Genomic DNA, 13107 nt, shown 5'->3' with positions numbered 1-13107 from the left:
TGATGCGATGCAGTTATTTATTGGCCTGCTTGCAAGCCAGGTTCTCTTGCACGCTTAGTGGATAGGTGGAGAGGGTTTTTCATTCTTTCTTTTTCTTGTGGATTCTTGTTGTAGTTATTGTTGTATTTATTAACGTCGGGCGGGTAGCAAGCGAAACCTGCCGCCCTGAGACCCCCCATAGGGTACGGCGACGTGCTAAGCTAAGGTAGTTAGTTACCTACAAGGAGGCCCTAGAAAGGCAATTCAAAGTGCTGCAGCGAGAGCTACTACTATCGTCTGCGCCCTTCTCCTACGGATAAGATGGGTCACAGTAAGAGGAGATCTCTCGCCAAGGGCAAACCACGAAAGAAAATCAGGCAGGTACAGACTGCTGTAGCCTGCTCATGGCTTTTTCTTGTGCGGGGGAGGCGGGGGAAGATGTAAATAAGTTTATATATCTATATATCTACTTTCTTATACATGATATGATTCTCATCAACAGGAAAGCGACGCAACGATTCCAGAATCGAGATGGGAAGATATCATACCACATGGTTCGTCTGAAAAGGATAGATAGTCTTCTCATTATGAATGATAGGTAGGTAGGTAGGTAGGGCTAGGTGAAAGCTCTCGGATTTGGAAAACGCTCAGGAGAGGCAAGCAACTGTAGCTCGGAGTTGACGGAGGAGCGTAGCGGAGATGATTATTAGAGCGGTCGAATTTGGCCCGTGGGCTGGACTGGACGCCTTGGTTGGGCGTGAAGTTGGAAGGGGGAAAGAGGTTTTGGGAGATGGGGAAGTTGGGAACTTGGAAGGGAGAGGAGAGAGTGTGTTGACGAAGTGGGTGAGTGAGTGGGTGGTGTTAATCGTCGGTTTCCTTAAATTTTAATTCGAAAGAATTGACCGACTTGCTGTAGCAAGTCGGCACTACCAAGGCGGGACACCCAGCAAGGCGGGACAGTAAAATTTGCTCCTTTTTAATAAATAAAAAATCAACCAACTATTATATAAAAATTATTTCTATATAAAAAGATGCGCCGTACTGATTTTAAAGTTAATCAATTAATTTAATTTTAATTACAAGTTGTTATTCTTTTAATGTGTTGAGTTAAAGTAATAAAAAAAGTACTTTTGTTGTATATTTTTCGATTTTGGTAATGCGTACCTATATATCAGAATTGCAGCGTATATATTAGAATAAGCGAGGAACACCAAAATCGGACTTTTATTCAAACCTATCAAAAGAATACGTGCAATATTACCAAATTTGATTTAACAATCAATACCTTTAGTAATATGATATATTAAATCATTAATTTTCGATCTATATGACGTTTTTTAAATTAAGGTTGTGGTTGTTAAGATATTTGTAATAAACAAGTAAATTCGAATTATTTAAGACAGTTTTTAGCTATATTTTCACTACATTTTATTGTATTTTATTATCAAAAATAAATGCATTTTTATGTTTTTAATCTACATTTATAAAGCGAAGTTTTTTAAGCATATTGATATTTTTTTATTTTTATTTATATTAATAGTTGTTGTTTAATAAGTGGTATACCGTTACTATCCCGCCTTGCTGGGTGTCCCGCCTTGGTGGTGCCGACCTGGCTGCGCCAGGTCGGGATTTTTTACAAATTAAATTCAAGGTAACCGACGATTAGTATCGTTTTTATTTTAATTTGTCTTTTTTTTTTTTTCCTTTTTTTTTTTTTTGATCGACTAGTTTTTTCTGAATCCTGTTTTCTGCGGATATTTTTTTGTTGAATCCCGGCCTCATGCATTCCTTTCAATTCAATTCTTTATAAGAGTTGGGGGGGGGATGGTTTGCGTTAGGAAGGGGCGAGGGTTCTGGATCAGATTCCGTACTGCTCCCGCTTGGAGATTACTATTTGTGCAACGACTAGTCGAATTTTAGTGCAATATGCAGAAGATTAAACTTCTTTAGGAACGGCTTTTTAATATTTATCTAACTCCCTGCATAGCTTGCAAAGTATGAATTTGAATAGATGGAAGGGTTTATAGGTAGATGTTGAGTGTGAATTCCTGGGGTCTGGTAGGGTGGAGAAATAAGCTAATGGATGAGGGAGGGGTGAGGAGAGTGGAATTGAAGAGAACTGGGAAGTGAATACCTGCGCTGATGTTTCCTAATTTTAATCACGTTATTGATAAGTCTATGCTGTATTTAAGGGACGGCGATCTGCTTGCTACTTGCAATATTCTCCCAGAAATTCTACCGCGCGAGAGGCTTCGTGGTAAGTTGTTGTAGTAGTAGTAGTAGTGGCATGCATGTATAAATATTTATCTGGCATTTGCGTATTCGTTCAGGCGGGTTATTGAGGTGTTATTGGGCAAGTCGATTTATTTGCGAATTATCGGTTCATGCATGTTTCATTCTCATCTACATTTTGAGATAGCCGTAGATATATCATATTGCCCGGCGAGAAATTACAACTTGCTGTCCATTACTTACTTGCTGTCGCTCGCGAACCAGCTGTCTCTTGGTTTCCCAGTTGGAGAATGATGGATGCTATTGGTTCCCGCGCGAGAGAAGAGAGGTTTCCGTTCGGAGCGGAGAAGTGAGTGGAGAGAGGGACAGGAGGGAATAGCTTGGGGGTTAGCGGGTAAGATGATAAAGTGGCTGGGGTGTTAACGTGTCAGATATTGAACCCGAATTACAGGCAAGCGTTTGTTGGCTGACTGAATGGAAAGGTATCGAAGAGTGGAGAGTTTATATATGCTCGATTTTGGCAACTAAACTAGGGGTGGGAGGGATGAGTGATGAGGTGGGGGCGAGTCAAGGAATTCAAATTTTTCAATAATTTCCCGTAGCATTCTATTCACATATCTAGTTTACTCTTTTCTGCACGCTGCCGATTTACTTACAGGTTTGAGGCTTAGCATGCTTGATTTAGTACTGCCGAATGCGCATTTGCTGTCAACACCTCTCTGCACACATACTCAAGAGTCTCGAAAGACACAGTAGGCTCCTCTCGCATGTTCTGCGCTCGCTCGAGTTTGACCGATATCTTTCCTCCACTATTGTACCTGATTCCTAGCACCATCACCTCTCGCACGAATTAGAGACACTTTTTTGAAAGGTGACTTTGGATTCGGAGCAGAACACCTGATGACCCGTGTATCCCCGCTGGTTGGAGACTCTTTTATGTAGAAGGACCGTGACGGTTTAGAAGCTACTCGTCACATGATTTTTGCTGCTATGTTCTGCGTTGTCATTTGGTCTGCCTCTTCGTTCGTATCCTCTGTAGAAGGGGCAGTGAAGCACTTGAAGACTTGCAGGCTATCGTAGCTGCAGAAGGGGCAGCCCAGGGCCTCTCTTCGTAAATGGAGATACCTGGTGCTCTAAAATCAGTGGGATTAAAAAGATTACGTGATCACTAGCAGAATATGGGGCGGAGAGCTGGGTGTACATAGCTTGATACAAGGTAGGCAAAGAAGAGAGGAGAATTGAGCTGAAATGAGGTGAAACATTCCAAATTGAGGTAGAAGAGACCCAGTCTCCATCAATCGAAAGAGTGCTGAAAAGAAGAGGAATGGAATAACAATATCCAATTGAAAATATTGGGATGTTTAAGCAGAGCTGGTTGATGGAAGAGACCAGTGAGTTTAAGATTCGTCAAAGTTCTTCTCAATATGATTTGAGACAAGTGTTTAAAGAATTCAAAGATAGTTTAAAGAGAACCAGAATATATTTCTCTGGTTTTGAGATATATACGCAGAAATCTGAGTTCTGAGCATCGTTTGCCATCTATTCCCGCCCGTATCGGAAAATTATCACTTTCTTGATTGCCACATGGCTACATTAAATCGCAGTTTCTGGAAGTGTGAACGGGCATGATTGGTACTTGGCTATTCTGATTCCAAATGAAGATAACTTCTTTGACCTGCGTAGCAGCCGTGTTTTTTTTTTTTTTTTTTTTTTTTTTTTTTTTTTTTTTTTTTTTCAGGCCCCATCTTTAGCGCTCTTGCCCAGATTTTGTAATATCTATACAGTCCGGAAGTAGCCCAAAACCTCCCCGGTGACAGTCACAGCGCTTTGACCTTTCGACTGCTGGATAATTCTTCGAAGGCACTACTTGTGCGACCTTCTTTCCTGCTCATAAACCCTACATATTATGCGAGTACCAGTGTAAACAATAACGATTCCAGCGACATAAGCACGAGTCCCTCGCTAAGATCTCTAGGCGCGAGACGAGCGCTTTCCCAAATAAATCACATCACCACTAAGCCTTGTTCTTGATCAGGTACGAATTTGCCTCTTTTAGGAGATGGGCCGAACCAATTACAAGTAATCTATCGCGACTGACGAAGATCCGTTTTGAAGGAAAGAAAATAGGCGAGATGTTGAAGCGCCCCACGAAAATTCAGGTGGTGCTAATTCCTAATCATAAGCGACGCCTTTAAAATAATCAAGGACGAGCTCCTCGTTTATACAAGCGAGTGTGGATTGTGTAGAAGGAGCGAGGCCTCGAAAGAGGAATGCGCTATGCAGCAATGCTCGTCAGCATAGCGAATATTACCAAGACATACTTGATGATCTGGCGCGCAGAACCAAGCAACCCCCTTGTTTATATATACACGTACAGCACAGAAGTGATTCAGCGCCAGCTTTTGAAAGTTGTCGTGGCTCAGTGTCAGGAATGCGTCATCACGTGAATCTGAAGAGAACTTGGTAATGATGTACAATACTCTCAAAACACCGGCGTGGTTCTAAGACGAGCAGGAAAAAGCAAAGTAAAGCTCCGCAGTATAGTTCATTGGTGAGTGACTATGCAATTAAGGTGTGTGAGAGCCCGAAGTCTCAAGTCGTGAAATGCAACCTTTTCCAGCCGATGCTATCCTCCGTGAACAAGGCCAAGACACCAATACCCCCTTCCCCCCCACCCAGATTTCGAGCTCATACCAAATTCAGCGCGCGCCATACAAAAAAAGAAGAACCAAAAAAGGATCTACCAGCCAAAATAAGCCATCGCTGAGCACTCAGTACTTGTAGCAAGTGATCTGGGCGTTGACGAGGTCCAGGGGATTAGAGACCGGAGCAAAGCCCTGGTAGGTGTGCTGCTCGCTGATGGTGGCAGTGTATTGGGGAAGTTGCAAGTAGCACTGGACTCCCTGGAAGTTGGACTGCAGGAAGAAAGAGGTGGCCAGGAAGGTGTGGCCGCTGTCGAGAGGGGAGCCGGCGAGGAGAGTGGCGACGCTTTGAGTGACGCCAAAGGGGATTACGGCGTTAAAATTGCGGCCGGAAGCCTCGTTGGAGAACTGGACTGTAGTTGTTGGAATGATTGGCCCTGCGGAGGCAACGACGGCGAGGAGAGCGGCAGAGAGGATTGTGGTAAACTGCATTTTGCTTTGTGGGTGGAGGTGGTTGGTATGTTGTGTTTGGAAGTTGGAGTAGCTGAGGCGGAGGATTAATATATAACTAGCGTTTGATGAATTTTATGAGTGATTCTTGATGTTTAATGACTGTTGAAGATGATTGTTGAGGATGAGTGTTGAGGATGAGTGTTCAGGATGAGTGTTGAGAAGATGAGTATTGAAGATGAGTGTTGAAGACGAGGATGCATTCTTTTGGTGGATATCCCGGTTGTTTATATATTGAAGATCTCTCTCTAGACTGAGATGTAGACTGAGATCCCGAGTCTGCTTGACAAATCGCGCAACCATAACATGAGGATTGTAGTGGCTGATTCCCACTCAACCCAGAGAATAAAATGTGCAAGGTTGAGGATTGATGGGCTGCGCATCTGACGAGGAAAAAAGCTGGCTGACCAGCTGCCCCTCGTAACGAATATCGGTGAAGGAGAATACGAAATGGGGGGAAGGGAAGAGTTCTATTTTTACTCCTTTTCATTATCTTCCTGTTCAGCTTATGTTCAGCTCAGGAAAACAACAACCCATAAGCCCGAAAGCTCAGCCTGCCACTTGCGTAGAAGGAGAAAAAAGTCATTGAGGATGGCATGATCAGCCCAATGACACTCGATTGAATCGTACAGCTGTAGGGTTTTATATTGGCATTAGCAAATGTCTTCGGAAAGTCGCTGTTCTATTTCGAAATCTGACTGCAGAAGCTGCTGTCATGCACGACACGTGATATGTGAAAATCTGACCGACCACCTTGGAGCGGGTTCCTTCGTCGGTCCGCCATGCGTCGATCACGATAGTATTGTTTCTGTCATGTCCAAACTCGTATTACGGCATCGAAGACGGAATCATGAGTTGGCATGCTCAGCCAGAGAAGACTCGCGAAAGAAGTTAGGCGAGGGAACCGACTCACTGATGCACGCCACTATTGAGCGTGCATAGGTTTTCGCATGTCTCGAAATAACTATTCTGGAGCGTAGCGTGTCTTCCTGTCATCTTGATTTCAAAAGCTGCGAGCACAATCAAGCGCGGATGGTGACTTGGAGAGATCTTGGCTTTTGCTAGTACAGGACTCAGCTCTGTTGCTCTTGATATGTTCTTCTATAGTATGCCGAAGTCCGACATCGTTCCCCAGCATCAAGAATTTTTTCCTTGATCAGAATAGACTCGGGCTCTGAACTGGGAACCGTTGATATTAATGGCTGAAATGATATTGATAGCTGGAAGTGCTCTGAAGTTTGGTCAGGACTCCATGCTTTGGCTTAGTTGGCGCTCGATTAGAGTTGAATAATATAGCATTGTGTGTGCCAGGATCGTATATGCCTCCAAACAAACGGTTCAGATAAAAATATTGACTGAGATTCAGAGCGCTCTGTGGACAAAGATCGATTCTGTTGTTAGTCAGCTAATATTCGGTCTCTCAATATCGAAAACTTACCCGATTGCTCACCCTCGCGCTTCCATAGGATCTTTCTTCAAAATAATAGAAGTTCTTCATATGTCGAGACCGCGTTGTAAGTCTTCTCCTTCGCGTCACTCTGACCCAGCCCCCTCTGCTCCAGTCAAACTGTCCCCCAGCCTCCCTTCGATAACCAATCAACATGCTCCCACCGCTTTCGCAGTACCGACATACATTTTCCAAGAAAACCGAGAGCTTGATTCATACATATTCCCCTTCTTAGCTTATGACATGGCACAGATAGGTGACGACAGCTGCTGCGTTGACACCCAGGTACCACTCCCCTGGAACCTTGTTCCCGGGCGATCATCAAATAACATAGAATTAAACCTCATAATTAAGAAAGCGCGAAAGGCGGCATCGTGCATCGGAAACCATGTAATAATAAGCTCGGCTTCTGTCTTGGAAGTGAGGCTGTGTATACACAAGTTCAAAACCAAACGTTGTCATCAGAGCCAGACTTGGAACGTTAGAAAGAAGAGGCAGAGATTCAGAGATAGAAGAGGGCCGTGGGTAGAGAAGGGGAAATTGATGTCGTGCGCCAGAACTCGTGTCTGAACCAACCCCCCGTACCGTACCGAGTGTAATTAATAAGCGCAAATTAAATTGGAGGTTACCGACAATTACTCCAAATGGCATTATGTGACATTGCCAACTGCGGAAAGCCAATCTCGAGCCTTGGAAACGCGACTTCACAGGCGTGTGTACTACTATAAGCCCTTTTTCTGTTTAGGTGGTATGCGCAAACAGACCTGGTTTACAGAAATAAAGAGCCTTGTGAACACTTGGTTAGGTCCCAGAATTGGATGTAGCGGTTTGAAATTCTACTTTGTTTACGTACGCTTCTCAGAGTGGATCGTGGCTCTCCTCGATAGGCAGTTATCCTAGTATTGGTTTACGTCTGGCGGGTTCCGGACTTGCTCATGGTCTAGTTAAAGTGATTCGCACTATTAATGATTTTAATATCCATTCTACCATACTCAGTATTGGTAAATACTCCACCATAGTCTTTTTTCGAAACTTTTTGTAGAATGGCGCAGTACATAACCCCAAGTCCAGGGTGGGGGCTTTGAATGGCTTGTGCAAGAACTTGACTGTGAGGAATAGGTAACCTCAAACAACATACGTAAAGCCTTAGTATTCCGGATGCTATTTTTTCCCCCCCCCATAAGTCGCTTTATGATAGAACCAAGGACTCAGAAAGAGTTGATTTTAGAAGGTGGGAGCTGAGAGCTATATACCGTGGGAGTAGCCAAGAGGCTAATCCCAGTACAGGAATAGTGGTGAACCCGATTTTTCCAATACTTTTGGGTTTGAAGGCTTGGATCATTAGTCGTGTTTTAGGGCACCGATAAATGATAAGCTTAAAAATAATGTTCTTTCAATAATTGAGCTGGTTCATTCAATCGATACATGGTATTCGAACGCCGTTTGAGATTTCCTATCATCTATACATTTGTGGAATAATAGCAAATAAGCCTACGAGATACATTAGAAAATTCTGCAATTGACTTGTGATATATGTCTATCTGTAGTCTTATATCGCCACGTCTCTTAAAAGTAAATCGATCCGGCATATCCCAGATAGGGGTCTTCGAAGCACGATTATAGCCAGTGCGTTATCTTCCAACGCCGCATAACGAGAGAGTCATAACATTTATTATCAGATTGGATCGGTGAGAAAATGCTATTATTCTCTTATCTACGATCTAGTAGGGAATCCCTGCTAAAATGCCAAAGTATTGGCAAATCGAAAGGAAGAAGCAGAAAACCACGATTATAGCTGCACTTAAGGCAGTAAAAGAGAGATAAAGTTAGACCGTGACTTATCATCCCTAACAGCCTTGAAGAACTTCGGTATCAGTCAATAGGCGGGAGTAACAAGGCGTCTTAGTGGCCTTTAGCGAACGCTAAAAATTGGAGGACTTTATCTTCTTTCCCTCTGTCTTCCGTAGAAACAATGAATAACCGCTGCTTGCACTTCTCTTCGATAGAATTATTATATCTACTGTATATGCATAAGGTAAGAAAGCCTATCGGTAAGTAAGCCCAGCGGCACATTTTAGCATCCCTACGAGATAAAGAATGAGTAGTAACGTTTGCCAAGTGCGAGTCGGCCCGCCCATCAACTCTTGTATTTAAAAGGGAAGGGCGCAGTCGACAGCATCGGCCTGAAATGCTTCCTATATTCTTTGTAGTATGCAACTCTTTAGCTTTGCCAACCCGCTAGACGCGACTAAAACTCGACACCGCTACTATCAACCCTTGTCTTTTAAATTATATGTACTTAGTATGATACTTGCGTAACCCTCTACGCCTTTCTGGATCTGCTGGAAAGATGACTTCAAATCGCCCAGCTCTATGATCCACTATCTTGCCCTGTCAATTGTAGATCATCTCTTGCAGAACCTGCTGAAACACGCCTCAGGTCGAGAATGCGCCTTCGGCTCAGAGTTAGATTTGCGTTGATCCTGTGTCGGCGATTCGGCAGTGAGTCAAGGAATCTCAGCCGCAGACTGTACGTACTTTGGAATGTTACAACGTACTTACCTTTTTTTAGCTGCGGAGAAAAGGCAGCCCTAAACCAGTTAGACATCCTTGGCCAAAAGTCAAAGTCACCCTGTAGCAAGATTTATCACGGTACTTGTGCAGAAAAGAAATGCAACTACCGGTACATCTCTCGGACAACAATATCAAGAAAACTCAAAAGGCTGCTTAGCTTTTTGATCTTTTCCTGCTCCCTTTCTTCATTCTGAGAGGTATATAAATTGACCTTTACCTCCGTCTTTTCGTCCGGCACCATTCAGTATCTCGATTCTGTATCGAACCCTTTTCTTCGGAAGCAAATCAAAGCAAGACAAGACCTTTCTGTATACAAAATTCCCCAATATTCAAGAGCAACAACAACAACAAACGAAATGTACTTCCCCAACATCCATCTGGCCCTCGTCGTCTCCCTCTCCAACATCGCTCTGGGTGCTATTGTCCCGTTGGAAATGCGGCAGTTGGATTGCTCTGTGTTAGTCTTTCTCTCTCCCCCCCCCTCCCTCAATCCCTCTTCTCTCCCTCTCACAGGACTCCATCTCCCAATCGCCACCAGAGCCAGACTATCCCCCATCTCTTCACACCTACCACCCAACTAACACCATTCAATTCCAACAGGTACGACACCCTAGTCCCGGGTCCCGTCTACACCGGCCCTTGCGAAACCAACAACTGCGGCGCCGCAGGACTAGACTGTACAAAAGAGAGAAAACTAGGCTGCGTGGTCGGTCCCGCGTAAGTAGACCCCCCTTTCTTTCTTTCTTTCCCTTCCTCCCTTGCTCGGTAACTATTGTATCAGGCGGAGGATTTCTCTCTCAAGTGAGCTGTATAGATACGTATGTGTGTATGTATATGTGTGTATGTATGTACTAAGCAAAAAACTATAGATTCGGATGCCCGCCGAAATTCTGCGCCTGCACGAACTACTGAGATGCGTGCGGCCTGCAGGAAAGAGTGAAAGGCACGGCACGCAGGCACGGCTCTAGCTGGCTAGGCTGAGCTGGGGATTGATTCCTTTGCTTTATTATGAAAGGAAAGATGGATGATGATGATGATGATGATGATGAAAGGGGTTCTCTCCTTCGTACGGGTTTCGAGAGAATTTCAGTTATGATAAAAATGATACCAAGCTTTTTCGCGAAAAAGAAAGTCTTCGCATTTTCCCTGGTTTTTTTTTTCTTTTTTCTTTCTTTCTTTTTTCTTTTTTTTTGTAGCTCCTTTCTATCTACTCTTTAGTACACCGTTAGTTATTCTTAACGATTGTACAGTGTATCAGGTAGCGGACAGATGTATGCCTCCTACATAGCAGCTTGCTTGCTTGCTTATCCACACCTCAGGGAATCAAGAGGGCTATGACTCTCTAGCTATACGAGGTCTCCTCGCACGAACCTCCAGCTCTCTTTCTTTTTCCTGCGCCAGAAAAAGAGTCTTGTCTGGAGAGCCGAAATCAAATCATAATCGACACGCGGCGAATTTTCAAAGAGATTTTCTTCTTCGTACCGGCGATCGATCGATTACGAGCGAGCTTCTTCTTTCTTCTTTTCTTGAATACTACGCTGACTACGGATCTATATGCCTAACGAGCATTCAGGCTGAAAAGAAACAAGGGATTTGCGATGGAAGGAAAGGAAAATGCAAGTATTTTTAAGGGGGGGGGGGGGGAAGAAAGGGTCCAGGACGATCCATAATATCTATCATGCTCTCGGAAAAAAGCCTCTTGGCTGACCTCGCTCCGGCTTCGAATTATCTCGACATTATATCGATATCCGTTATATTCGTTATATACGTCGTAAAGTGCTTTTCAAGTTTTCCTCCGATACAAGACATTTATTTTCTATGACCTATCTAACTTATTTAAAAATAAAACGCTTAGTCGATAAATAGTAGCAACTGCGCTGCACGAATGTGAAATGCTTTCAAAAGATTTATATAAAGAGTTTGCGATACCGCGAGATAGAAAACTCGAAGCTATCTATCTATCAGAGAGCCTTTCTTCCTTTAACGTAGTGACTATTCTCGATTAAATAATCCTTTATATGTAATTCCTCTATTTAGCACGTCGCTGCCGTACCTTACAAAAGGTCCCAGGATGGCCGCAAGCAAAGCTTGCTACCCGCCTAACGTTCGCAGTAACAATAACAAATACAAGTACAATAATAATAATAACAATGATAACAATCTATCAGCAATTTAAATCTCATCAAATCCTTTTCAGATAATCCAATCCAATCACCCGTTTAACTTTAATTCAAGTCTCATCGGCCTAAGTGAGATGAATCTAATCCACTCGCTAGATAGCCAGCTATTATATCAACTAACCAACTAACCAACCGACCAACTAACACAACTTCTTAGCACCGTCCGTCTGTTTGTCTCTTGAAAATAGATTATCATCATTATCATCAAACCGAATTAGCTAACCATTTAAAGTAGCCCATTTCCCTCTCACCTTACTTGCCCATACAGACACACACACACACATACATCTGAGGTCGGTGAAGAAATATCTCAAAGACCAACCCATAAATAAAATGGAAGGAATAAACATATTTTCCTTTCTTTCTTTAGGGAAAAAAAAAAAAAAAAAAAAAAAAAAAAAAAAAACACGAGGGCATTATATCACATCTATCTTCATTCAAGTAAAATCGATCCATCTAACAAACAAAGTAATGAAGTTCAGTTACTGAATTCCAACGCTTTCTATTCTTAATATATGTATATATATGTATAATAATAAAAATAAGAAGAAGAAAAAAAGCTATAAAATTAAAATTTCTCTTACCTTCATTATCATTATCATCACTATCCATACTATCTTATTATCCTATCACTCATCACCACTTTCGCACTTCCACACTTCTTTATATCTTTACTTTTTCACTTTACGTTTTTACTTTAATACTTTTTTATTTCTATACTTTTATATTTCTATATTTTTATACTTCTATACTTCCATATCAGCTCAAAAGAACCAAAGATAATAAGATGCTTGCTTATTCATTCACTAAATCACTTATTCACTTATTCACTTATTCACTTATTCACTTATTCACTTATTCACTTATTCACTTATTCACTTATTCACTTATTCACTTATTCACTTATTCACTTATTCACTTATTCACTTATTCACTTACTCACTTATTCACTTATTCACTATTTACTTAATCACTTATTCACTTATTCACTTATTCACTTATTCACTTATTCACTTATTCACTTATTTACTTATTCACTTATTCACTTATTCACTTATTCACTTATTCACTTATTCACTTACTCACTTATTCACTTATTCACTATTTACTCAATCACTTACGAAAAAGGAAAAAGAAAAAAAAAGAAGAAAAAAAACACCCGACCTGACTCGGAAAGCGCTAAAAGTACGGCAAATAAGTAAGTAAGTATGCACAGCTCTTTTCTTCTACCTACCTATTATCAAGCCCCCCCTTTCCTTTTCTTTCTTTCCCCTTCTTCCCCTTTTTACTTCCCTTCCCTTTTCTTCCTTCTTTCCCGCTCTAATAAAAAAATTATATATATATTCAAATACCTTGACTTAACCGAGGAAACGCTAAAAGTAAGTATGTAAGTATGTATACACAGCTCTATTTACCTACATTCCTACCCACCTACCTACCTACTTATTCACCTACCTACCCCAGGTCCTACCTATCCACTTACCATCAAGCCCCGAAGGGCCACACGATTCTTCACCTATACGAAATGCCCCTTACGAACCCC

At 42.2% G+C, this 13107-nt stretch overlaps 2 protein-coding genes across 2 annotated transcripts; one reads left to right on the top strand and one right to left on the bottom strand.

The window, feature by feature from the left end:
* Positions 1-4982: 4982 nt before the first annotated feature.
* L3040_007368 (uncharacterized protein) lies at positions 4983-5345 on the bottom strand (the record flags this gene model as incomplete). Its single annotated transcript, XM_007297546.2, has 1 exon — positions 4983-5345. One exon carries the CDS (start codon positions 5343-5345, stop codon positions 4983-4985), a length of 363 nt encoding a protein of 120 aa, XP_007297608.2.
* A 4395-nt stretch (positions 5346-9740) lies between these two features.
* L3040_007367 (uncharacterized protein) lies at positions 9741-10296 on the top strand (the record flags this gene model as incomplete). The annotated part of the gene is made up of 3 exons (XM_066154830.1): positions 9741-9841; positions 9985-10101; positions 10254-10296. 3 exons carry the CDS (start codon positions 9741-9743, stop codon positions 10294-10296), a joined length of 261 nt encoding a protein of 86 aa, XP_066010722.1.
* Between the last annotated feature and the right edge of the window lie 2811 nt (positions 10297-13107).

The sequence above is a fragment of the Drepanopeziza brunnea genome (genome assembly GCF_022702325.1).
Source record: "Drepanopeziza brunnea f. sp. 'multigermtubi' strain 214-2 chromosome Unknown ctg13, whole genome shotgun sequence".
Lineage (NCBI taxonomy): Eukaryota > Fungi > Ascomycota > Leotiomycetes > Helotiales > Drepanopezizaceae > Drepanopeziza > Drepanopeziza brunnea.
Note: the sequence above shows the minus strand (reverse complement) of the source record. Positions and strands in the feature narration are given on the sequence as shown.